This window comes from Callospermophilus lateralis, chromosome 10, assembly GCF_048772815.1.
Source record: "Callospermophilus lateralis isolate mCalLat2 chromosome 10, mCalLat2.hap1, whole genome shotgun sequence".
Classification (NCBI taxonomy): Eukaryota; Metazoa; Chordata; class Mammalia; order Rodentia; family Sciuridae; genus Callospermophilus; species Callospermophilus lateralis.
The window spans coordinates 1,546,909-1,572,231 of NC_135314.1; the positions used below are offsets into that span (position 1 = coordinate 1,546,909).

At 51.5% G+C, this 25,323-nt stretch overlaps 1 protein-coding gene across 1 annotated transcript; it reads left to right on the forward strand.

Annotated features, from left to right (window-relative positions):
- The first annotated feature begins 317 nt into the window (after nucleotides 1-317).
- Ube2g2 (ubiquitin conjugating enzyme E2 G2) lies at nucleotides 318-21,513 on the forward strand. Its single transcript, XM_076867114.2, has 6 exons — nucleotides 318-423; nucleotides 8,710-8,745; nucleotides 8,843-8,888; nucleotides 18,030-18,148; nucleotides 19,842-19,982; nucleotides 21,094-21,513. The coding sequence occupies exons 1-6, from the start codon at nucleotides 381-383 to the stop codon at nucleotides 21,204-21,206; spliced, it is 498 nt and encodes a 165-aa protein (XP_076723229.1). The 5' UTR covers nucleotides 318-380; the 3' UTR covers nucleotides 21,207-21,513.
- The last annotated feature ends 3,810 nt before the right edge of the window (nucleotides 21,514-25,323 follow it).

Below are 25,323 nucleotides of genomic sequence, written 5' to 3' on the forward strand. Positions count from 1 at the left end.
GAGCCTGCTCCCTTACGGCCCGCCGAGGGGGCGCCGTTCGGCCTCCCCGCTGCGGCTCGGGGGTCCGGCCCCTCGAGCGTGGCCGCTAGCGAAGCCGCGACTGCGGGACGCCGCGCTCGCAGCGGCAGGAAGACAGTGGGGTAACCCCAAGCACCGTGCAGTTGCTGCAGCACCGCGGCGCGCTGTGAGGCGGGGACGTGCTCCGCGCAGGCGCGGCGTGTGAGTGGGCGGGACGCCCGGTGCGCGCCCCTGCTCGCCGCCGTAGACGCTGCGCACGCCGCTCCGCGCCCCGGAAGCGCTCCTGGCGAGGTGGTGACCCGGAAGCGACCCCGGCGTCGGGGCGCGGGCGAGGTGAGGCGGCCAGCTCAGCGGCTGGGGACATGGCGGGTACGGCGCTCAAGAGGCTGATGGCCGAGTACAAGCGTAAGTTGGGGTCCCCGCCGCACCGGTGCCGGGCCTCCGGGTGGATATCGCCGTCGAATCTTCGCGGCTGCCGGGGCGTTCGCCCCGCGGAGGGCGGAGGGAGGACGGGGCCGGGGGAGCCGCGGAGGACCGGGGACCAGGGTCGGGCCAAGGGGCCCGGGAAGCCAGGGAGGGCGGGAGGGAGGACGGGGCCGGGGAGCCGCGGAGGACCGGGGACCGGCGACCCCGCGGCGGCGGACTGCCCTGGCGCCCCAGCTCCTGGCGGCCCGCCCGAGTTGCGCCGGAGTTCCGGGGTGCCTCTAGGTGGAGCGTGCGGCCGCGGGATTGGCCGGTGCAGACCGGAGCCGGCCTGGTTGTGGCTCCCGCCGACCCTGGGCGCGGGATCGGGTGGTCCGCCTGCCCCTGCGTGCAGCTCTCAGCCCCGAGAGCTTAAAGCTGGTCCTGCAGCGCGAGTGCTTTGGGAGCCTGACACCTGGCCCTCCAAAGGTTAGCTTCTTACTGTTATTGCATCGAGGCAGGTTTGGGAGAGCATTGAAAATAAACTGATATAATGAATCTGATTGCAGCCTAGTTTTCTGAAGTGTATTGGTGACCCTGCGCCTGGAGTTCATGTTTACCTGAGCAAGCTTACGTGTTGCAAACACAGGCTCATTAACATACAGGGTCCTCTAAAGAAGGATCTTGTGTTTGCCCATTTAAGAGAGACTTTTAGAGGGCAGTAGGGACAGAAGGTTCACTCTGAGTAGGGTTGGCTGTGGGGGCTGTTAACGTCGGGAAAGTGGTCACGTGTGAACAGCATTTCTTGGCATCTGAGTTTTGTTTCTGTCTCTTACATTTTTTAGCTCTGTGTCTGGACTGTGAGCAGACATTATTTTCTCATTTTTATAGAGAAGGAAACCATTAAGCCCCTTTATAGAGAATCAAGAAGCTGCTACTGCATCTGTCCAGTCTTTGCATTGTTGAACTTGTATTTCCTAAGGATATGTGCATTAAGAAAGATTTATTTTCCCCCTTTACTGCCCTTAATAAAAGCCTCATCCATTATTTCAGTCATACCAATTAAATTGCAGTAAGAAAACTTGAGTTACTATTGATTCCTAAAACGCTGTCACAGAAGTGTATTATTATTATTATTTTAGTGTGTTAATAAATGAAATTTTGGATTACATTTGGAAGGCAGCACTTTAAAGATGTCTCCTTTGAACCTCAGTGCCCTGATTATTTTAAGCACTGTCTAGGGCTACTGAAGTGGGACTTGGGAGAATGTAGTTGAGGTTACTAATGAGCACCCAAAGAGAGGAAGATTATCCTGGCTTGTTTTCATGGGCTCAAAAGTGAGAAGGTCAGAGGAGAAATAGAGAAGGACTGTGTCTGCTGAGCGGCTGTGAATGGAAGGAAGGGGCCCCATGGGCTGATGGGGCTCAGGGGGAGAAGTTGAGAGCGACCCTGCCGCAGCCCATCTGGGGCCTGGAACCTCAGTGCTGCAGCCATGTGGGACTGAGTTAAGTCAATAGTCTAAACCTGGACCATGGCCCTACCAGTACCTTGATTTTGGCCCGTGATCCAGTAAGCAGAGAACCAGCTGGCCCATGCTGTGCCCAGACTTCTGTTGCTTGGAAACTGTGAGGTCATTAATGGTATTGTTCCAAGGCACTTAGAAGTTTGTGTTGAGTTGCATAGCAGTGATGGGAAATGAATACAGCAGTACAGAAAATCAGTGCAGTATTTAGGGCATTTTTTCCTGCCTCCTAGTAATGTGATAGAATTCCTTTCTGTGTTTCTTGTCTTAGCATCTTGTCCTCCGTGTCCTTAAGGTAGCATGTTCCAGTGTACAGGGAGACTTAACAGAAACCCTCTGTGTGGAATGGAGTGTAGGGAGATTGGGATAGGTGTGCAGGCATACTTGGTTGTATTTGGACTAGTCAGAGTCTGTGGGCGTTTAGAGGGGTAGGACTCTGGATGTGGTCTGTTCAGGCCCCCCAATTTTACTGGAAATCTAATAAGAGGCAAAATAATTTGCCTCATTCATACAACCAAAAAAAAAAAAAAAAAAAAAGAACCTGGAGAAGAACCCATTTTTTTTCCCCCATCAGGAATTGAAATCAGGGCACTCAATCACTGAGCCACATCCCCAGCCCTATTTGTATTTTATTTAGAGACAGGCTCTCACTGAGTTGCTTAGCGCCTCACTTTTGCTGAGGCTGGCTTTGAACTCATGATCCTCCTTTCTAAGCCTGCCAAGCTGCTGAACCCAAATGTTTTAAACAGCTGTTTTGATGTTGTAACTTCACACTTCAGCCTTTCCTGGGACTGTGGGAGAGAAACTGAGGGAGGAGTGTCTTAGGGGTGCTATAACAAAGTACTGCCAACGGGGCGGCTTAACGGAATTCACTCTCTCTGGAGGGACAAGTCCAAAATCCAGGTGAGGGCAGGATCATACATGGGAACAAAAAATTTGCAAATACCTGCCTGCCAGGAAATCCTGTTTAGATAGGAGATGGCATATCGTGTTTAGGGTGTACTCAGGACTTCAGTCCATGCTCAGGGAAATGTAAATAAGTCATTACACGTCTGACTCGATTTCAGTAAGGACTCCTGAAAACATGCTGAATTTCATTTGATGTCTAGGGTATGGTTGTAAAGTTGTCAGCCTTCTAATCTGACCTGAAGTTGCATGAAGGGTTGGTTGCTCTATTTTGATTTCTTTGATATAAACCTGAGTTGCTGCAATAACCTTTTCCTGACAAACTAATCAAAGTGGAGTTTAAACATTTTATTGGGCATATTTGTTTTATGGAAATTTTGAGTTTCAAAAGAAACTGTGCTTCCTGTTTTTTCTATTTCGGGGATAAGTGAGGTAACAAAACTGTATTGACTATTTTTCCATTCCTTGTCTAAAAAAAGTAACCAAAATTATAGCCAGGTGAAAATATTGTGGTTCCCAGCAAACTGCAGTCACAGATTCCAGGTGTGGTACCCCAGAGTATTTTCAGGGAGTCAGAATAGAGTTTCTAGTACCAGTTTCAAAATGCTAATTAATTTGTCCAGAGAACGGACTCCTCTTCTTGCGATGCCTTTTCATGGTGAGGTGGGTTTCTACAGATTGCTGTCCCCCTGGGGTGCTGGAACTGTGCTGGATGAAGACCAGTCCTGACCACAGTGACTGATGGCAGCTCGTGGATGTTGAAGCTGGGTGGAGGGTTCTGTCCGACACACCCAGGTCTCCATCCCCTTGGAGGCTCTACAGCTTCAGAACCAGTTTCCCCTCATGGCTCAGCCTCAGGGAGCGGTAGTTTCTGGCTCCAGCCTGGCGCTGAACCTCATACAGGGGAGCCACTTTACTAGGGCCACTGCCTAAGAGTCCAGAAGCATCAGTAGGGCCCTCTTTCAGGGAGCCATTCTCCAGGGAGTGGCCACGGCTGGGCTCTTAGCTTGGGGTCTTCCTCATCTGTACCTACTATGTCTGCTGTGCCTCAACAGGTGGAAGAGAGCCCTGTTTTCAGCCGTGTGTGTGTGTGTGTGTGTGTGTGTGTGTGTAGTGCTGGGGATAGAACCCAGGGCCTTGTGCATGTGAGCAAGCACTCTACCAACTGAGCTACATCCCCAGCCCCAGTTTTCAGATTTTATAGACATGGCTGAGCATTTTGAACATCCTTGGTATGTGTGTTCATGGTATACATTTGGAGGAAATGAGGCCATGGAGTTGTTCTAGAGGGGCAGACCACTTGGTATGTCCCTCACGGCCTGTGTCCCTCCAGTGGCAATTGAGTCAGTCCTTGGTGTGCAGTACCTGGTTCTTACTAGTTTCGGAGTGTGTGGCATCTGTATACTGTGGTCATGAATGAGGTTGAGCATCTTTTCTCATATGTAGGATTTTTTTTCTCTACATACAAGACAGAAAAAAACAAGTTTGTGGTCTTTTTTTCTCTGAAGTGTTTATGTCTTTGCTAATTTTGCGCAGGGCAGTTTGTCTCTCTTGGGGACTGCTAGGGGTCCTTTCTCTGCCCCAGTCCTATGTGGTCACCTGTGCTGCAGTTACTCTGGGGCTTTGTCTTTTCTGCCCTGTGGTATCTCTTTTTCCGGCACCCTTACAAAAATAGCCTGTGGAGTATCATTGCTGTGCAGTGAGGCCGACCAAGCCTTCATGTGGTCGAGGCCATGAGCACAGCCATTGTCCTCATCGTCCCCTGCCCTGCCCCCCTGCCTGTCACCTCTCTTTTTACAGCTGCATTAGTGTGAAGGAGAGGAGTTCAGGGAAGAGTCCCTGCTCAGGAGCCACTGCCAGCCTCAGCCCCTGCCCAGAAGAGAAGGGGCCTGCTGCAGATAGGACGTGTTGTGCCATCCCAGGGCAGCTGTCGCCTCCTCCTGTCCCTTTGCATTCTTGGACAGTGTGGCTTTTTGCTTGTGTTTTGGAATGTCTGTACTGTGTGTTGTGTACCTGGGGCCTGGCTTCACTTGGCAGCAACACTGTGGGCAGTTGTGGGTTGTTTATTTTCATCCTTGTCCCATGGTATGAAGATCACAGTGCGCCGATCCCTCATGGTAGGTGTCTGGGTGCTGTTTCCATCTTCTGCCTTGGAGTAACCTGCTGTGGGGCCTCTTGGAGCTGTGGCTGGAGCGTGCTCTCGTTGCTGCGGAAGGCTGAGGCTGGCGGGGGCACTCTTCACCCCTGCCCACGGCGTTCGCTCAGTCTTCGCTTTGGCAGTTGGTGCTGCTGGTGGTGCCATGGCTGTCCTGTGGTTTCAGCTGGCATTTCCCCAGGTTAATGTGCCATGCTCCTTGCTGTGTGTCTAGGCCACATACTTTTTTTTTTCTTTCTTTTTTTAGTGAAATGCTAGTTCAAGTCTTGCTTCTTTTTTCTTTTGGGTTGTTTTTGAACTTGGAGTGCTTTACCACTGAGTCACATCTCCAGTCCTTTTCATTTTCATTTTATTTTGAGACAGAATCTGGCTAAATTTAAGCAACTTAGGGCCTCCCTAATTGCTGAGACTGGCCTCAAACTTGCGATCCTCCTGCCTTAGCCTTCCAATTCACTGGGATTTAGGCGTGTGCCACTGTTGGGTTTGGGTTGTTTATATTTGTAAGTGTTTGTAAGGCATTCTTGAAACATTCTGGACACTGCCTTTTGTTGGTCATATCTGTTACAAATTTCTTCCTCTCTGGGACTTGCCTTTTCATTTTCCTTAAGGTGTCTTCTGATATCAGAAGTACTTGGCAGGGACTTTTTTCAAAATATATTTTTAGTTGTAGATGGGCACAGTACCTTTATTTTATTTATATGTGGTGTTGAGGGTGGAACTCACACGTGTTAGGCGAGCGCCCCACGGCTGAGCCACAACCCCCCCACCGTCCTGGGCAGGGATGTTTGTTGTGCCCATTCTTCCTTTTATGGCTGCTGTTCCTGGTGTCGACTTTACTGTTGGGCCTGTGAAGAAGTCTGTGCGAAGAGCATGAAGAAACTCTGCGTTATCATCCTGAGATTTGTTGTTTTAAATTTCACAAAACAACAAATTAATTTTGTGGGCAGCTTTATTGAGATAAAATTGATGCATAATAAAATGTTGGGTTTGAATACATAATTCAATATATAGTCATCATTACAGTCACACTGTAGAATACTCTGTTGCCCCCTAATGCCCCTTTGTGCTCTTTTGCCATCCCTTCCCTTCTCTCTGTTCTCTGGCAACATTGGCTTTGGTTTTTACAACAGGTAGAACACCCATAATTCAGAAATCTGGAGTCTTAGATGCTCCAGAATCCAGAGCTGAGCAGGTGTTGGCTGAGCCCAGGCATGTTTGATAGGGGTGCACACCCTGTGCTGCTGTACTTTGCTTTTGCTAGAATTTCATGTAAATAGAACACAATCTTTTGTGTCCCACTTCTTTTACTTAGTGCTTTTGCGAGGTGTCTGTGTTTTTTGTGTTGGTGGCCTGTTCGTCGACCTTGCTTTGTCATTTGGATGTGCCATTCTTTTGCTCATTTACCAGCCAGTGGATATTTGAGGACTACCATTTGGGAGCTGTTGGGAATAGAGCTGCTGTGAACTTTCACATAAGCTTATGGGGACACGTGGCACAGGAGAATTGGGGGTCTTAACTGAGCTTCACCAGAAGCAGACTGTTCCCCAGAGCTACGCCAGCTCTTCACATTCCCTGCACATGACATCCAGCTACTAAACTTGCCAGTACTTAGTATTGTTGGTCTTTTTTAATTTTAGCCGTTTTGGCAAAATGGAGATATTTATCACACTAAAGAGACTGCGCTGTACCTCATTGTGGTTTTAATCTGCTTTGCCTCATGGCCCACAGTGTTAGTATCTTTTTCTGTGCCTGTTTGCTATGGTAGCTCAGTCTGTTGGGCCAGGGAGCTTACTCAGGAACATTGATCTTCATACTTCTGGAGGCTGGGACACTGAGGTCCAGGCACGACCCTAGGCTGCTTTGGGATTGAGTCAAGGGGCTGTTGGGAAGGGTCTGCTTCTGTTCCCTCGGGCACTTTAACTCCTGCTGGCACCACCACCTATTGAGACTTGAGCTTTAGAGGAAGCCTGGGCAGGGTGGGGGTGGTGGGGGAGGGTGGGCAGGGGGGCGGGCAGGGGGGCGGTGGTGGGCAGGCAGGCAGTGTTTCCTTCTCTTTAAAGTGCCCTGGCTGCTCTTGGTCATTCGCATTTTCTTGTGTCTTTTAGAATCATCTTGTCAGATTTAAATGGGAAAGCTTGCTGGGATCTTGACTGAAGTTGCATTGAATCTACAGATTCAGTTTGAGGAGATTGATGTTTTTAATCTTATGAATGGAGTACAATCCCCTTTTATTAAGCTCTTCTAGAACTCTTTGTTCATGTTTCCTGCTTTGGTAGCGATCTTGTATATCTTTCAAAAACTTATGTGTGTTCCATTATAATTTCCATTACATAACTCATTTTTTTTTTTTTTTTAAAGAAAGAGTGAGAGAGACAGAGAATCTCTTAACATCTATTCTTTTTAGTACTTGGCGGACACAACATCTTTGTTTGTACGCGGCGCTGAGGATCGAACCCGGGCCGCACGCATGCCAGGCGAGCGCGCCACCACTTGAGCCACATCCCCAGCCCCATAACTCATTTTTTAAACCTGCAAATAAATAGAAAGACTAGCCAGTTATTCAGTGTTGACCTTACATCTGACAACTCTGCCACACTGTGTCAGTCTGTTTTTCATTACCACAAGAGAGAGAACTTTACAAAAAAAAAAAAAAGGGTTTGTTCAGCTCACACTTGGAGATTTAAAGGTACAGGATCTTTTTTTTTTTTAATTTTTAATATTTATTTTTCAGTTTTCAGCAGACACAGCATCTTTGTTTGCATGTGGTGCTGAGGATTGAACCCGGGCCAAACGCATGCCAGGCGAGCACGCTACCGCTTGAGTCACATCCCCAGCCCCAGGATCATTTTTTAAAAAATTATTTCTCTTTTAATGTGGGGCAGAGGATCGAACCCAGTTCCTCTCATGTGCTAGGCGAGTGCTCTACTTCTGAGCCACCACCCCAGCAGGATCTGCAGCACTGACTCTGGGAGGGTGGTGGATGGCATCACATGGTGGATGGTACTGGCTGGAGCATGTGCCTGATGGCTGGTATGGCTCCAACAGGAAGCCAGAGTGGAGGGGCAGTATGCTAGACCCCTCCATGGGTCCCCCTGCAGTGCCACCCCTGGGACCAGACTTGAGCACCTGGGCCCTTGGGCACTCACCAGCTTCAAACAACAGCACAAATGAAAGTGAGGCCGAGGTTGAAACAACCCGTGGTGGCTTCACAGTGGCTGCACGGGCCTGTCTTCAGCAGTCCCCAGACCTGAGTTGTGGGGCGCGGGCAGGGCACCGTCTTATGTGCTTGCTGTCTGTCAGTGCTGGTGTCTGGCTGTCCACCTGCAGAGCCTTTGCTCTACTTGGTGATGTCAGGCTTGTCTGCTTCAGAGAAGTCTGTGATGACTTAGGGTGACAGAAACCCATGTGGTTGGAGAAGAGTAATGTGCTGTATTAGACTCGTGAGCTCAAGTCCAGGTGGCGAGGAGGAGTATCCTGGAAAGACAGTTTACTGCCTTTGTTCATAACATGTAAAGGTTGGTGGCTCTGAAATTGTGTTTATGTGGAGGACTGTTCTCAGTCCTGTTGATACGGTGACCGCACTGGCATTCACTTGGGGCAGACAGAACTGTTCTCTTTCTAAATGTGTTCTCTGTAACTCACAGTCCTACACTTTGTAAAAAGGTTTTTAGAATGTTTCATAATGTTTTGCTTTTTCATTTTATAGAATTAACCCTGAATCCTCCAGAAGGAATTGTGGCAGGTAAGTTACTTAAGTAAATTCCTCATATGGTTTTCTTCTAATTGCCAGAGTTATCTTCAAAATTAAGATGTGGTGGACTTTTTTTCTTCTCCTGCAGGTCCCATGAATGAAGAGAATTTTTTTGAATGGGAGGCGTTGATCATGTAAGTTGACCGTGTCTTGCTGATGTCTGGTGCTTCCTGAGAACTGGACCTCAGTGCTACGCTCTGCAGAGTGCTGGCTCTGAAGCAGCGGGCAGGCACGAAGGGCCAGTGGGTTTCACACGGTCAGCTCCTCTCCAGCTCTGACCTGAAGGCCGAAGACAACAGGCATCGTGTAGAAGGCTCCAGGTGTTTCCTTAGAACTGGTGGAAACCTTAGTTGTCTGAGTGCTTCCTGTTTGTTGTTGGGAGATATTAGTATGGTTCTGTCAGGAAAAACAACGGGCCTTGTTTTTCCCTCTGCTCTCATGTCACAGTCAACACAGAAGGCTCTAGTGACCCCAGACAGGATGGGTATTTCTCCCCTCCAGTGAGCATTCAGTTCTCAGTGAGTACCAGCTGGATGCCCTCTAATTTTATTCATTTCAACACCATCTGCCTGGGGCTGTGTCATGTCCCACAGGTTAAGCACTTGGGCCCCAGCGGGAGGAATTGCCAGCTACTGGACCAGCTGTGCTGTGGGTAGGGTAGGGTATTAAGCTTCTGCCTGTGTCTCTTTGCTCCTGATGATCTGTGTGTTCGTCTGAGAAGCAGATGGCTGCTGTGGTCGGGAGGGTTAGGTGATAGGAGCATCGATGTGAAAGTGAGGGCTTAAAGGATCATCACTGGACATACTCTAGAGACTGCCGTGCAGCAGACCTGACGTTTCCTGGTAGTGCAAGGCCCTGGTTGTGGGTTAGGGTTAAAGTGTTTGGAACTAATGTGTGGCGCATCGTCTCCCGTCATCCTTGGGTCTAGCCAAGACCCCAGTGGATACCTGAAACTGGACACTGCCTTTTCCTGTACATGTCCATATTAAGTTTATAAGTGAGGCAAAATAATAATAGTAAACAGAACAGTTACAACACTGGTCTGTAATAAAATTATTTAAAACTTAGAAATTGTTTGTTTCTGGAATTTTCCATTTCAAGTTTTCAGACTTTGGGTAACAGATAAGGGGAACTGCTCTCATGTCTGTTGCCCAGGCAGTCACGGGTGATGGCAAGCCCATGCAGGTGCTGTCCTGCAGTTGGTGGGCTGTGGTGCCGGCCCGTGTCAGGTCAGCTCTGCTTACATTTCAAGAAGCTGTAGATCGTGTATGTGTGAACCCATGTGTGACTTGCTTGTTTCATCTGCCATGTGCTGTGTCAACACAGACGCACCTGCATAGTATTCACAAGCTTCCGCCACCCTCCTTGCCCCCCTCCTTGCCCCCCTCCTCGCCCCCCCCCGCCCCCCCGCCCCAAGCCTGCCGCAGGGTGCGTGTGTTGTTGGGAGACCTGCTGGAGTGCAGAGGTCAGAGGCACCTGAAGGTTCTGTGGCACTCAGGAGGTGCTGGCTTATGTGCATCCATGGTAGGCATGTTCAGAAGCTCGTGAGGGAACAGTTGAGCCTCCAGTGTGGATTTTAAAGTGTTCATTGTTAAAATCTGTTAGGGTAACTACCACTAATTTTAGATAAACAACATAAAATGAAACTAATATTTTGAAAACCTGACTTAAAAAGTAATTAGAGCCATTTTTAGGGAGAGTGTTTTTGTGTTTGAATAAGGCTTTTTGCATTCGTGTGGAATTCCCCTGCTTGAAGATCTGGTTAAGTTTGTGGGTTTTGGTCCTGTTCCAGACCCTTCACAAACAAGAGGCCGTTTACAGATGTACTTAAAACATCTGTTATGGGAGTTAACTGTCCTCCACGATTCGTCTCACCTGCTGTTTTGGCAGACACTGGCTGTGCTCTTCCTATGGGTGATAGGTCCCCTTCTCCCTCTTTTTTGCTGCCTTCTAGGGCCTCCTGTGTACCTAGTGCTCTGAGGCCTCTGGCTTGTGCCCGTGCCTGCCTTCAGGCCTGCACTCCTCCACACTCTTCAGCTGGCCAGGCGATGCGACTGAGGTCTTTTACAGCAGGGCCCTTATGTGCACATGCAGCATGGACCCAGATCTTCACCTCAGCACATAGGCTGATGGCATGGGCTGGGAGCACCAACTAAATGGATAAGAGAGGGCCAAGTCATAAAGTTCCTGGCAGTGTCTGCAGTTTAAAAGTGGAAGGTGGCTGAGCACAGAGCTGTCCGCTGCCCTGCTAAGTGTGGCTGAGACCATGGGCCACAGGAAGGCATGCACCCTGCAGCTGTGCTCGGGACTGGGCACTTGGCCTTTCCAGCCCTGTCTGGGGTCAAGATGGGCCCAGGATTCTTTGCATGGCTTGAGGTCTCTTCGGCCACTGGGTCTGGGGCTGGTGCCACCCTGTTGCCACTAAGCCTAGCTGTTGGGGTGCAGCACCTCTGTAGAACAGAGAGCAGGATAGGCAAGGTGGAAGTCATGGACTCTCATATCCTGTTGTATCCTGCTCTGTGTTCCAGAGGCAGCTAGCTTTGGGGACCTCCCTGCCATGGCTTATTGCCGTCTCTCCTAGGTGGCAACCTAATGCTGGGTTCACAAAATCTAACTACTCCAGTTACTCAAGAAGACAACAAAGAAAGCACGCAGACACAGAAATTCCTTTCCAATGTTCCGGAGACAGCTCTGCGACCCTAAGGGTCTGTGGAGAGAGAGCGAGCCACCGGAATTTTTTATTCTTATATAGGGAACTCACAAGGGGAGGTTCCATGGAAAATTCTGTCCCAAAAAGGGCAGAGGGGTAGGATTACCAAGAAACAGGTGAGTGTAGCTCAACCTTCACAGGTGACGCCTACACCTGGAGCCACGCCTTGCTGTCCACGCTGGGACAATGCCCAACTTATTGTGACCTGGCACTCTCATGCCAGACTGAAGGCAATGATTAGTCAGTGCCCCAGCATCAGGACTTGAAGATCTGCATCCAGGGCAGCTCCCGACAGTGGCTCACAACTGCAGCCTCTCTAAGCCAGCAGGCTCTTGAGAAGGACCTTCCCCTTCCTGAAAGGTGGAGGTCCCTCTTGACTCTACCTTTGTGTTCCTGACACTGCATTTGGGGCCCAGGTTCTCCAGCTGCCTTACACAGTGAGCCCATGTTCTAGCCTGTTGTTTCTCTTGCCAGGGGGCCTGGCCTGCTCTGGTACTCACATCTTGATTCCTGTGGCCATCTTTTATATTAGCATTTCTTGTACTTGGACTGCAGAGCATCTGGTGTCAGGAGTCGGCTTCTTGCAGCCTTCATGGCAGACATTACAAAAAGGAAGCATTTCTGTCCAGCATAACCTGTGGCACCTCTCCACATTGGGATGCCCCCGAGCACTGTGCAGGGTCCTGCAGTGTGTGTGTGTGTGTGTGTGTGTGTGTGTGTGTACAGCAGACCGCAGATTTGTGGGTCTCCGCCAGTTGTTTGATTTTTTTATTCCTTGAGGGACATTTGGCAATGTCTAGAGAGTTTTTGGCCATCACCACTAGGGTGGGGGACCGCTGCTGCAGCATCTAATGGTGGATCAAGACAGCCCACAGGGCCAGGACAGCCCTGGAGCAGAGCCGTCTGGCCCAAAGTCTGGTAGTGCCGAGACCGGAAGCCCTGGTGTCCTGGTATCTTCTCTAGCAGCCTCAGGGGATGTCTTTCTTGTGCCATATGTTTTACCTGAACTAAGTGTGTTCGTCCAGAGTTGGGTAGGTTTCTAGAATCTTGCGGCCATCACCAGGATGGTTCTGTAGCCTTTCCAGAGAGACCTTCTTACCTGCTGGCAGCCCCAGGCAAGTACACGCCTGCCTTCTGACTGTGGTGCCCTTCTGGATACTTCTGTGAGGGGGGCCATACGGTGTCTGATGTCCCATGGGGCTTCACTCACAGTGTGACTGGTCACCAGGGTCATGGCGGTCAGTGGCTCCTGTTTCCACCTCTGTTTTGTCCACTCACTGGACGCTGTATGTTGGATTGTCCTCACTTCTTGACTGCTTTGAACAATGCTGCTTTGAACTCTGCATACAAGCCTTTGTCTTCTAGCTCACTGTGTAGGTGTCCCATTGTTGGGATGTGCAGTGGAGGTTGATTTCCAGAAGCCACTGAGGGGTTCCAGGAGCAGCTCACCATGGCTCACGCTGTGGGCAGTGGACCTGGGCCTCCACTGTCCCCTTCCCAGGTCTTTCTGGTCTCACCAGAGCTGGCGTGGCCATGTGGAGTGCTGCTTCCCTGTGGACTTGACATACCTTCCCTAGTGTTTGCGGAGGTCCATTGTCTTCTCATGGACTTGGTAGCCACTCATACATTGCCTTTGATGGACTTCAGAAGTTCTGCCCATTTTTTAATTAGCTGGTTTTCTTATATTTATCTTCTTATTTTTGGTTCTAGGGATTGAACCCATGTGTCCCCAGCCCTTTTTATTTATTTTTTTAAAATTTGAGACAGGGTCTCACCAAGTTGCCTAGGCCCTCACTAAGTTTATGAGGCTGGCCTCAAACTTGTGATCCTCCTGCCTCATCCTCCCAAGCCACTAGGATCACAGGTGTGTGCCACCATGCCTGGCCTTTTTTTTTTTTTTTTTCTTCTTCATATTAAGTCATAAGAGTATGTATTTTGGGAACAAGTAAATTGTTTCTTTTGATGACGTGCAGTTTAGCAGTTTTTTTTTTTTTTTTAAATGGGTCATGCTTTTGGTGTCATTCATAACTAAGGTTACAGAGTTGTTTTTTTTTATTTATTTTTTAAGAAGTTTAATGATTTGTAGCTCTTGATGTTTAGTTAGAGCCATTCAGAGTTGGTTTTGTGTATGTTAGGTAGGGGTCCTTTCTTTTGCACCTGGATGCCGTTTTCTTAGCACCCTTTGTTAAAAAGATAGCCCTCTCCTGTTGAGCAAATCAGGCCCTCTTATCAAAAGTCATCAGGCCTTGAATGCAAGGTTTATGTTTGGACTCTGAGTTCTGTTGCACTGATCTGTGCTCCCTCATTGTGCCAGTGCACAGTGTCTTGATTACTAGTAAGTCTTAAAGCTGGGAAATGCAAGTCCTCCGGCTGGGTTCTTGTTCGGGTTCATTTAGGCTGTTCATGGCGTTGTGCGTTTCCATACACGTTCTAGGATCAGCTTGTCAGTTTCTGCCAACACGCAGGTGATCATTTTGATAAGGGATTTCCTTGAATCTTTAGATCAGTTTGAGGAATATTGCCACCTTAACATTGAGCTCTTCAGTACATGAAGGTGGAATGTCTTTCCATTTAAATTCTTGGCAATATCATGATACCTTTTTTACCTTTAAGAGAGCCAGTTTTGGTGCTAAGGGCAGTGAGCTACACATAAGGAAAGCCTGAAAGAAGAATGGGCAGGTCACCTCATTTCCTGTAGGAGGTGGGGGAGGGCAGGGAGGGGAGAGAGGGTTTGCTTTTTGGTCTATATGCTTCTGTATTTGAATATTTTCCAAGACTTACATATTTTTCTAGATAAATAAGATTTATGTTAGAAAGTGATTATGTTATAATTCACCATAAAGTTCTTGTAATTGATTGATGCACTTTTGAATGTAGTTTAAATATTTTTAAAGTTTTTCAGGAATTTCTATTCCTGAAAAAATAATCAGGGTGTAGCTGAGTTTCCTTTTGGACAGGTTTAGTCATGAAAACAAGGGTATGGGATGATACGATCTTCGTTACCACCACTGTTTTCCAAATGGAAAGCTCCCTCCTCGTCTCCCCACAGTTCTTGGCTTGGTTCCTTTCCAAAGTTACCTGGGGTGACCAAATCCGTGCAGGGCACTGCTCCAGCAGAGGTGCGGGAGGGCCCTTTCCCAGGTCACAGCTTCTTATAGCCAGCAGTGGGAAGATCTGGAGCAGGCGCCTCCCAACTGGGCTCCACACCCACATGTAGTCAGCACCCCTTAGCCCTGGCTGGGTCAGCAGGCAGGCCCAGTGCGGCTTGTGTGTGGCCTCCTCGGTCCGTGGCACTGGCAAAGGGGATGCCTGGTGACAGCCTTTGTGAACCACAGAGCCAGGGCTGAAGGGAGGTGGGCCTTCGGCTGGGTGCCGGTCGGGGTGGGGGGAGGGATGGGGTGGGGGGAGGGATGGGGGGAGGGGTGGGGTGGGGTGGTTCTGTTGCTCAGGGTTCCCACTTGCAGAGCACAGTTGTCCCTTACTGGTGTAGTTCAGGTTCCGAGTAGTGACAACTGGGTATCGTCTCTGATATCTTGGCACCATGTTGTATGTGTGACCGAGGTGTTCTATCCTGTGCTGTGACACACTTTGTGAGAGTGAGAGACAGCAGCCTCCAACACCTGCCTAACCTTCTGTCACAGGCAGACTGAGGGGGAAGGTGCTCGCAGCAAATGCCCACCCAGGCATGCTGGCCCCCTGCACCATCCAACCCCCCCACCCCCCCATCCCACCCCCCACCCCCCGTGTGCAAGGGGTGAAAGCCCAGCACATTTGTCATGGAGTTTGATGGAGTTTGATTCTCACAGGGCAGGTGAGCCACGCCTGTGGGCTGGCCTGGGGTGGGGTCTGGGGAGTTAGGCTCTGGCTTGCAGGAGTGGGAGCTGCAGTCAGTCAGCCTTGCCTTTTCTCAGGCTGGTTCACCTGGGGTTCTGCCATGCAGTACTAATACGACGCCTCACTCTGATGTGACTGAATTCCCTGTTGCAGGCCTTTGAGGTCACTTAGACTGTCTTGTTCAGAACATTACAATGCTCTTGTTAGACTGTCTTTTTAATCAGGGAGATGAAAGTCTTTGGTAGACTCATTTGCTTTGGATAAATGTTTTGTTTCCTTTTCTTCCTGTTCTCTTCTTCTCTTAAGGATCTCGAGCCGAGGCTGTCTTTTTTGCTTTGTCTTGTAGTGGTAGCTGTGGGTGGACAGCACGCCTTTGTTTTGTGTACTTTTATGTGGTGCTGAAGATCTAAAGATCTGCCTCACATGGTCGAGTCAAGGGCTCTGCCACTGGCTACAATCCCAGCCCTGAGGCTGTCTTCAGTGACAGAAACAAGGTGTCCAGAGTATGGTAGTAAAACTTGTCCACAGGCTGTTGGTTCTGTCTCCTGACCTGGCCAGTCGTGTCCTCGGCACTCCCAGTCAGCAGGATGCCCGCACACTACCCACCTGCATGCTTATCCAAGGCCGGGCATTCTAGGAACGAGAGAAGTCCCTGCGCAGACCAGCTGTGAGCTGTGACTCTTCAAGTAGCTTTGAGAGTCAAGGTGTGGGTGCACTTCAGGAAATGTTTGGTCATGCTTCTGAGGCTGGGAGTGACCCAATTTTTTTTTTTTTTTTTTTTTAAGAAAGCCCCATTATGAGAAACAAAGAACTGTTATCAAAGTGTTGGGCAAACCCCACGTGGCTCATTCCAAAGGCACTACCCAGTCATTTTTCTGTTCTAGATTCTGGTGCCAAAAGTAGGAGGCACAGGCAGGCTGGCCTTCCTGACATGGTTACAATGTTACCATTAAAGATTGTATCTTCGTCTCACCTTCTGACTTGCATTTTGAGCTGGGTCTGTCCCTGAGGCCAGTACTGAAGTGACTTGGGACCTGGACTCAGTCCTGCAGTCCTTGGGCTCCCCGTTGCTCGGCAGTCAGATGAAAGCAGCAGTCGTCCCCCTTTCTTCAGCTGTCATGTGTGTGCTGCGAGCCCTGGTGCTGGATGAGGTGCTGGGGATGGCCGCATGCCTCCTGAGCATGTCTGTCCCTACCTTGGGAGGGGGATGCCCTGCAGGTATCTCTTGAGGCCTGGCAGGAAGAGCAGCATGACCCTCACTGGTGGTGGCTCCCAGCAGCTCCTGGCCGCTCTTGGCTGCTTCTGGCCTGTCAGGCCCGCTGGGAGTGGCTGTGCCCAGCCCTGTGACACACTGCTGCTGTGCCAATAGCTAGACTCAGGCCTGCCCCTGTTGGTGTGGTGGCCATGCCCTGGCCTCGTGCCAGGGCTCCTGAAGGCTGTCGTGCAGTCACTCCTCCAAACAAAGGAGCTCTTTTTTTTTTTTTTTTTTTTTTCCTGAAAAAGTAGCAGGACAATTTTCAGAGGCAAGGTTTGTCTCTTAGCTTGAAAAAAATGGCTCCACAAAGCAGTTCATTGTTCTCCTAAGGCCCTGAGTGTCACCATCAGATGAAATTACAGCTCTTTCTGTCTTTTTTCTTTAATTGTAGAAGTAATATTGCCTCTAATGTCTCGAAAACCTGGAGCAAAATAATTCTGTTGGTTTTGAACAGGTTTGTACTGCTGAGAGTTCTGTTGGAGGAATGCTAATTTAGAGCTTGTCTCCCCTGTGCCGTTCCTGGATTCAGGTGGGAGAAGGCAGGTCTGGGGGTGACCCCTCCCTGAAATCCAGGTCTTGGACCCTGCTGGGTTTTTTTCTGCCGTGGACCTGCAACCAGGAAGCAGGCTGTGGGCGAGGGCCTCATCCTTAGTCGTCCATGTGTTGGGTGCTCCTGAGGCAATTCCTTGGATTTCCGTGTTGGTGGCGGTGGGTTGGATCACATGACCCAGCTGGTCCAAGGCCTCCTGAAACTGCTCTTGGCGGGCTTGATCAGTCCATAAAATGGACATCAGCTGCAGGCTGGCTCCTGCCACTCGCTCTCCTGCTGCCTCCAGACCTCCACCAAGGTGAGAGGACGTCAGGATGTGAACAGACTTCTGAAATGGCTTGGTGTGTTTCTGCCATGGCGTGTGAGGAGCACGGCCCCATAGGGGTGGGGTGTGTTGGCGGGGGGCCTGGGGCTAAAGGTCAGGTGGTCTTGCTGTGCACCCGAGGCCTGGCTGTTGCCCTGGGTACACACAGGATCACACACCTGCTCTGTTAGAAAAAAACCACTCCTTAGGCTTGTTTAAACTTTTAAAATAGAAATAGCTTTTAAAACATGACTCTTCACCCTCGTGGGAGTGCCGTGGCTGCGCTTGGTCCTTCAGTAACCTTGTGCCACCTGCTCAGGAGCAGGGTCCCTAGGCCCTGCAGCGCTGGTGTTGGTTCTCTTCCGGGCCCGTGGTGAGGTGGTGCTGCCTGGCAGCTGCCTTCCTGGTGTGAAAATGGCTGCACTCTGTCTGGGTGCTCACCCTCAGGTTCCGTCAGCTGAATGGGACCCTGGGACACACTGACCACCCAAAGAAAAGAGCAGTTCCTCCTCCTTCTCTTTCTGGGCACTTGTGATAGAAACCCGTCCTTCTCTCACTTGTCAAATGTGGTAGCCATCGCGGAGTCTGCTTTGAGGTTCTGTCTATGGTTCCTTTCTTCCAGGGGCCCCGAAGATACCTGTTTTGAGTTTGGTGTTTTTCCTGCCATCTTGAGTTTCCCACTTGACTACCCACTGAGTCCTCCCAAGATGAGGTTCACCTGCGAGATGTTCCATCCCAACAGTGAGTACTGCTGGAAGTGGTTTTGGTCCATGCCACTCTGAAAGGACTTCCCAGGAGGAGTTCCCAGCATCACGTCGCTGCTGTTTGCAGTGCTGGGGACTGACCCCAGGGCCTGGGGCATGCTAGACAGGTACTCTGCTGCTGAGCTACACTACTTCCCCAGTAATTCTTCATTATTTTTAATGTTCAGATAATTAATAAACATCTTTTAAATTTTGACTTACCATAAAACGGACATTTTTATTTTGCAAAAATAATTTTTGAGAACTTTTCTATAGGTCCATATATATATTAAGACTGGTCATTTAGTAAAAACTGTAAGAAATAATTCAAGCTCAACATGGTGGTGCATGTTTTATAATTTTAGCAGTTTAGGAGACTGAGTCAGGAAAATTGCAAGTTCAAGGCCAGCCTCAGCAACTTAGTGAGACCCTATCTCAAAAAATAAAAAGACTGTTAAAAAAAGGCTCAGTGGTAAAATGCCCCTAGGTTAAATCCCCAGTTGCCTCTCACTACTCTCCCCCCAAAATAATAATGCTGCACATTTGTAGAGTTGCTTGGTGTCATGGTGAGTGTGACAGCCCAAGTGGAGTCAGCTCTGATGTGGGGGAGTCACTGTTGAGCACTGAGCCACAAAGGAAGGGCCTGGCATCATGGAGGTCTGAGCTGACCACCTGTGGGCGTGAAGCAGGAGTTGCCAGCCACCCGGGTGGGTCTGATGGTGGGGCACAGGGTCAAAGGTAGACCCGAGCAAGGGGAGGAAGGCAGGCTGAGCCAGGGTCTGCCTGTGGTGTGAAAGTGGAGGCTTATCCTAAGGCCATTGGAGGGAGGGAGCGTGACCTATGTAGTGACACCCAGAGGGCTACTCTGGTAGTGTAGAGCGCCAGGGCCTTGTCCCTGCAGGGGAGGGGGAGGGGAGCCAGCAGCTTGGCAGATTCACAAGAGACTTGAGGACTGTGCCTAATAGGACTGAGTGAGAGAGCACTGGTGGGGGACACTTGAGTTTTGGTCTTTCTGGGGTGCAGTGTTGCCACGTGACATGAGGAGGTGACGTCGGGGTTGAAAACTTCTGATGTCTGTGGTCCTTCTACTATGGCGAGAGAGGTTCTGTATCCAGATTCTCTGTTTGTGGACTACAGGTGGACATCCTAGGGTCCAGGACCAGTGTGCACCTTGTTTTTCAGACCCTTCTTGAACAAAAGTCAGTAATGTAGTTCTTCAATATTAGAAGGAGTTACTGCAGTGCTGTTCTTTTTCTGGGTACTTAAGTAATCCCAGTTCCTTTATCCTAGCCACATGAGTGTGTATTTTATGGTCACATCCAGGGATTTCCTGGTAAAATTAGGAACGTCCATGAAACCTGGCTCTCAAGAGTATTGTGAGTAACCCTGATCATGTTCGATACGTTGGTGAAATACATAGCAGGTTGCCTCTCGCTTACTCCTCTTGAAGATCATTCCTAAAGACATCCTAAGAAAGTAGGCTCCTGCTGTGGCTGGTTAGGCAGGCTGGCTGGCCCAGAGCTCCGTCAGCAAACAACAGGGCCTTGGGAGGCTCAGGCCCTGTACCCTCTAGCTATGTGCATGGTGCTGTGTGTGTCCACAGCCCTGCCCTCTGTACCCACGAGCCCACCTCATTCAGTGCCCCCTCAGTCGCTGTTCCCTGCGCTCACCTGCCATCCTGCCCCTTGCAGTCTACCCAGATGGCAGAGTCTGTATCTCCATCCTTCATGCGCCAGGCGATGACCCCATGGGCTACGAGAGCAGTGCTGAGAGGTGGAGCCCTGTGCAGAGTGTGGAGAAGATCCTGTTGTCAGTGGTGAGCATGCTGGCAGGTAAGACAACCGCGCCATGGGCCTGTGCGGGCGCCGTCTTCCCGAGAGCCCACTCACAAACACTCAGCAGTCTGCCCTACTCTGGGTAGTTGGTTTGCACCTGTGTTTTACACTTAGTGTAGCTTGTCTGCACTTTTCAAGCTGAGGGCATATTTTCCATGTCGTGAGTTTTAAGGCAGTCTGGTGTCTTAGCATGTATTGACCATGACTAGCCATCCTCTACACCTGGGGTGTCTTGTTCTCAGTGTGCGTTTACTGGGGTTCTCGTGTATGTCACACTGCACTGGGTCTGCAGAGCTCAGTGTATCAGAGACCCAGCTTCAAGGTCCCATATCCTAGGGCAACTTCTTCAACCCACAGTTACGGGCTAATGTGGCAAGTCCTGATAAGCAGATGCACGCTGGGGCTTTTGGACCACTTCCCAAGATGAGGAAGGAGGGAGGGAAAGTGTTTGGGGCCAAGGAAGCAGCCGGGCTGAGGCTAGAGGTGGTGGGACACTACCAGCCGGTGGTGGAAGCCAAGGCTGGGGAGGGAGGAGCCCTGCAGAAGTGAGCAAGGTGGCTGGCAGCTCTGGGAATGGCAGTGGGTGTCATGTCCTTGAGTGGTGCCTTAAAAAGACATGCCTACAGCGTCTGGCAGATGATGTGCTGGATCAGGAGCAGAGCCGAGTGGCTTGGGGGTCTCTGCAGCCCTCAGTGGTCTCCGGAGGGCAGGTGGGCTCAAGAGGGCCTGGCTGTGAGGGCTTCGGGCTTGGTCTCAGTGGCGTGCAGAGACTTGTTTCCAGTGTGAACATGGGTATTGTACCGTCTCAATCAGGAATAGAGAGGGGGTAGGATTCTGGCAAGAGGAGAATTTGGGGTGTGTGGAATAAGGGCCCCTGTCCCTCTAAAGGGACCACCCAGACACTGTTGGTGGGAGCTGCCGATCCCAGGGGCTGGTGGGGGAGTCATGTGCCTCCAGGCCGGGCAGGTTGCTCCTGACCAGTTCTCAGCCTCCTTCAGGTGCCAGGGCCCTTGCTGAAGCCACAGACCTGCTTTCAGGGGCCCCGCGTTTTCAGGTGACATGGTGGCTTCTGCTCCTGTGCGCGGTGATGGTCTCCCTTTTCTTTCAGAGCCCAACGATGAAAGTGGAGCTAATGTGGATGCTTCCAAGATGTGGCGGGACGACCGGGAGCAGTTTTACAGGATTGCCAGGCAGATCGTGCAGAAGTCTCTGGGGCTCTGAGGCTGTGCTTCTGCGGACGGCAGGACGGCAGGACAGCACAGTTCCAGTGCTGCCCTCAGGACACTCAGTGATAGTGCTGCCCATGCTGCCACCAAAACAGGCAAGCTTGCAGAATCACAGCACTTCTTGTTTCTTAACCTTTCCACCCCAAACAGGCTTCTCTTCTGGAGTCACGACCTGCGTAGTGTAAGGACAGCTTTGCGGTTTCCAAGTGCTCCTCCCCATGGGGGGTTCAGGAAGGGCACCAGGCTGTTGAACCTCCCAGCCACCACCAGTCCACATTCCCTCCCGCACCTGCCCCGGCACTGAGGGCCCGGGAAGACCACCTGCCTTGTGCAAAGGCATGGGGCCTGTGGCAACCGTGGGGAAGGGCCTGGCACACTTTGTACCCCACCCCCAGTTCCACATGCCCTGTGAGGCGTCCATGACGTCTCATCTGTGTTCTACAAGCAGAGGTTGTAACAGCCTAGGTAGAGCCTCTTCATTTGTTGTGCATTACAGTCACACTTAGAAATATTTCTGGGGATGCTTTGCAAACAGGCAGTGAGAAATGGGGACACAGAACAGAAGATCGTTGCTGGCCATGGAGACCAGTGGCTTTCCTGCTTGCAGTCTTAGGAGACTAGCGTTCTGTCGCCATTGCTTGTGCACTGCCAGAGCAGGCAAGGGGAGGTCTTCGAAGTTTTACTGACATTTTCTCCTGAGTCCTGCAGGAGTTTCTCCTTTCTAGACTAAAAGCTGGGTCTCTCCAGGACTCTGCCCCATGGTGTGCTTGTGCCAGGACTACTCTTTGCCCTTGAGGTCAGATGGGACTCTACTGTTAGTTGGCACAGAGTGCAGAGGTGTGCCTTTCCCCAGCAGAATGGACCTGGGCTCAGCTCCAGCCCCAGGTGGAGGGAGCACTCCTTGGCAGTCTGTGACTCTGATGCTGCCTAGTTGTCTCTGACAGCAGAGAGCTGAGCAGCACAGTACCTGGAGGGGACACCACAAGCAATAACACACAGATCTGTTGTGTGGGGACGCTGGTGTCTGGCCTGCTCCAAACAGGTTGCATTTCCCCAGGAGTCAGTTTTTTAAAGTAGGAGATGGCCGGTGTGACACGCAACAGATCTCCCTTCACACTAGCCTCTTCACTTCCCTTCGCGAGTGTGCCCGTCTCTTACCAAAACTCACTTTTCATGGTGTTAACAATTCCTAGTGCAGGGCCTCCTTGTTGAGCTTCTGTAAAGGCCAGTTTTGTTCCTTCTCAGAAACGTTTAATGATTAATTAAATGTCTGAAATTCTGTAGGAGGACTTGAGTTTGGAAGGGTGGGAGGCAGGGTGCTGCATAGTGTTTGCAGGCATGAGCGAGATGCAGCCTCCTGGAGTAGGAAGCGGTGGCCTTGTGGGAGGCTGCTGGCCTGCTTCAAGACCACGGGGACACAGTCACCTGTAGGTGTCCATGGGAGGTGGGGAGGAGTGGCAGTCTCTTTACAAAACATAGTATTTTTATTAATTTGTATTTATTGAATGAAAAATGAAAAACAAAACAGTGTCCCTTTTTTTGTGGTGGGATTGAACTACTATGTTAAAAAATAAAGTTCTATATTTCCCCTTCTTCCACAGTGTGGTTTTCTTTGTGGCATTCTGTCTACTTGGATGGGAGCCCAGGCCCGGGTTGCTTACCGCGGAGCTGGCTGGACCCCAGGCAGTGCACAGCCCGACTGCAGGCGTCGCCCAGCGCAGGGGTGCTCTGCTGCCGACTTGGCTTAGCCCTGGGAAATTGCATTTGCTTTACGTCTTATGTCTGGTGTCCACTCCTCCATTCTCTGTGTTGTCCCTCTGGAGCCCCCAGAGTTCTTGCTTGGGGTCTGTGACAGGATACAGGAGACGGAGCTGGATTTTGCATTTCCGAGTAGTGGGTGTAGGCAGCAGTTGGACGAGGGTCTGGTCTCCAGCAGACTGCAGCAGGGTGTGTGGGTGGCCCAGCACTGCAGTGGAGTGTGTCTAAACCATGTTGAACGTGCTGCTCTGGTTTTCTGCAGTGGCCTAGTATGTCTTGGTCCAGTGTCACCCTCGGTTGTGCCCATCTGGTTCCTGGGAGAGTGCTGCTGGGTAGCAGTGGGAGTGCCAGGGTTGCAGCTCCTGGGTGTGGGGGCTTTGCACCTTTCTGGGGATTGGTAGGTCACACTCACCGCTTGAGCCCCGGTCTGGCCCTGGGCAGTTGCCGCTCCTGCTCCCCTGGCTGTGGCTCACAGCTGCCCTGCCGTGGGTGCATGGGGCCCCACAGCTGCCCAAGCCCATGTGCAGCCGGGGAAGCCCGGTAGACTGCTGGGAGGGGCCTGGCTGGCACGCCACAGGGTGGGGTTGGTTCAGGATGCCTGCCTGGAGGGAATGGAGAGACGAGCAGCCCAGGTGTGAGGTGTAGTTGGGGCTGGCCCTAGTGGCCTGGAGAGAGGGGGCATCCCTGGCCGGCCTTCTGGGACCCTCACGTGCTGGGTGGTGATCCTGTCAGAGGTGAGTGGTGTTGGACATGGGTCCTGCCTGTGCTGAGTGGAAACTGAAGACGTGTGTGGATTGTGTCCCCCACAACAGGCAGGGCTGTACCAAGGGGACCAGTGTGCACCGTCCTGCAGAGGTAAGGTCCCTCTGCTGCTGAGCCACTCAGCTGCCTGCAGCCTGTGTCCCTCCTGCCAGGATCGCATGACCCCACCTCTGTCCCAGGACCCTGTGCCCACGGCCATATGGTTCTATCATGCTGGCTAACCTGTGTCCAGGACAAGAGATGACCCTGTGGGGGTCCATGTTCCTTGCTGCCCCTCCCCTGGCGTCACAGGCCTCTTCCCTGAGCCACAGGAAGTCATACCCCCTCAAAGGCCATATGCCTCCCTTCCCACACTTGCTAGCCTACATCCAGGGCCCTCTGGAGTCAGAAGTCCCCCAGGGCCAAGGGAATGTGGACATTTCCGCCTCACCTGCTTCTGTATGGACTTACTCACCCAGCTCTGCACCCCTTGTGCAGTCCAGACCAGACCCATCCTCGGAGACCAGCTCCTGCCACCAGCCACCTGCTGGCTGAGAACTCCACACCCTGTGCTCACCTCAGCTCCTGGGCCCTTCTCCCACTGCTGGAGAAAGCTTGCCTCACCTGCCTGGCCCTGGGAGCCTCCAGCCCGGGGGTTCCTCGGGAAGCCCCATCCTCGCTCCTGTAGGTTGGAGATGATGTGCCCTGGGCCTGGCTGCTGCCTGGTTGTGGGTGTAGGCAGCAGTTGTACAAGGGGTTCTGATCACCCGAGTCTGGTGTCTGCCCCTTGGGCCCTGCTGCCAGCACTTACTGAGCTCCACAAACCTCTTGTCTGGGCCACAGAGTAGCCAGACCAGCCCTGTGCTGAGGCGGGAGCAGGGCTGGTGCTTGGGGATGGGGACTGAGCAGCCTGCCAGTGGCAGCCCTGTGGCCTGGGCGGTCTCTGCCTGGGAGGGCATGCACACCTGCAGCAGATTTGCTACTGCTCCTGCGGGAGCTGGCTTTCCAGAGGCAGAAGTAGGGTGCACACAGAGTCGCGAGACACAGGCTGGGCTTCATGTGGGCTCCCGCGTGGCATCCTCTGTCCTGTGGTGGCTGAAGGACAGGACTGAGCACAGAGCATGGGCTGCTCTGTGCTGTGGGCACCCTTCACCAGCCCCAGAAGTGGATGTCTCCTGTGTGCAGTCTGGGGACTCACAGAACTTCGATTCTACCAGGTGGTTCTCTAAAGCTCTTTTCCTTGAGCCTCAAGATTCAGGATGGAGGTGAGGGCAAGAGTCCCACGTTCCCCTTGGCCAGGCCAGTGGCACAGGGTGCGCCCAGTGCTGAGCTTTGTTTCTGGACTGTATTGCCCTCTCCCTGGGGGATCCGTGCAGGGTGGAGGCAGTGAATGGTAGGGTGGACTGTCCTGGGGATTGGGTGCCTGGAAAGGTGGGCTGTAAACCACAGGGTGCCACCTGGGCAAGTGGAGCGGGCTGGTCAGCATCGGGGCATGGCACCTGCTGCTACACTTCTGAGGGTGCTGCTGCACCAGCCACTGACTTCTGCCTGGCAAGCTAGTGTGCTACAAGTGCTGGCTGGCACAGGCCCTGCACTGAGTGGCCCCACTTGCC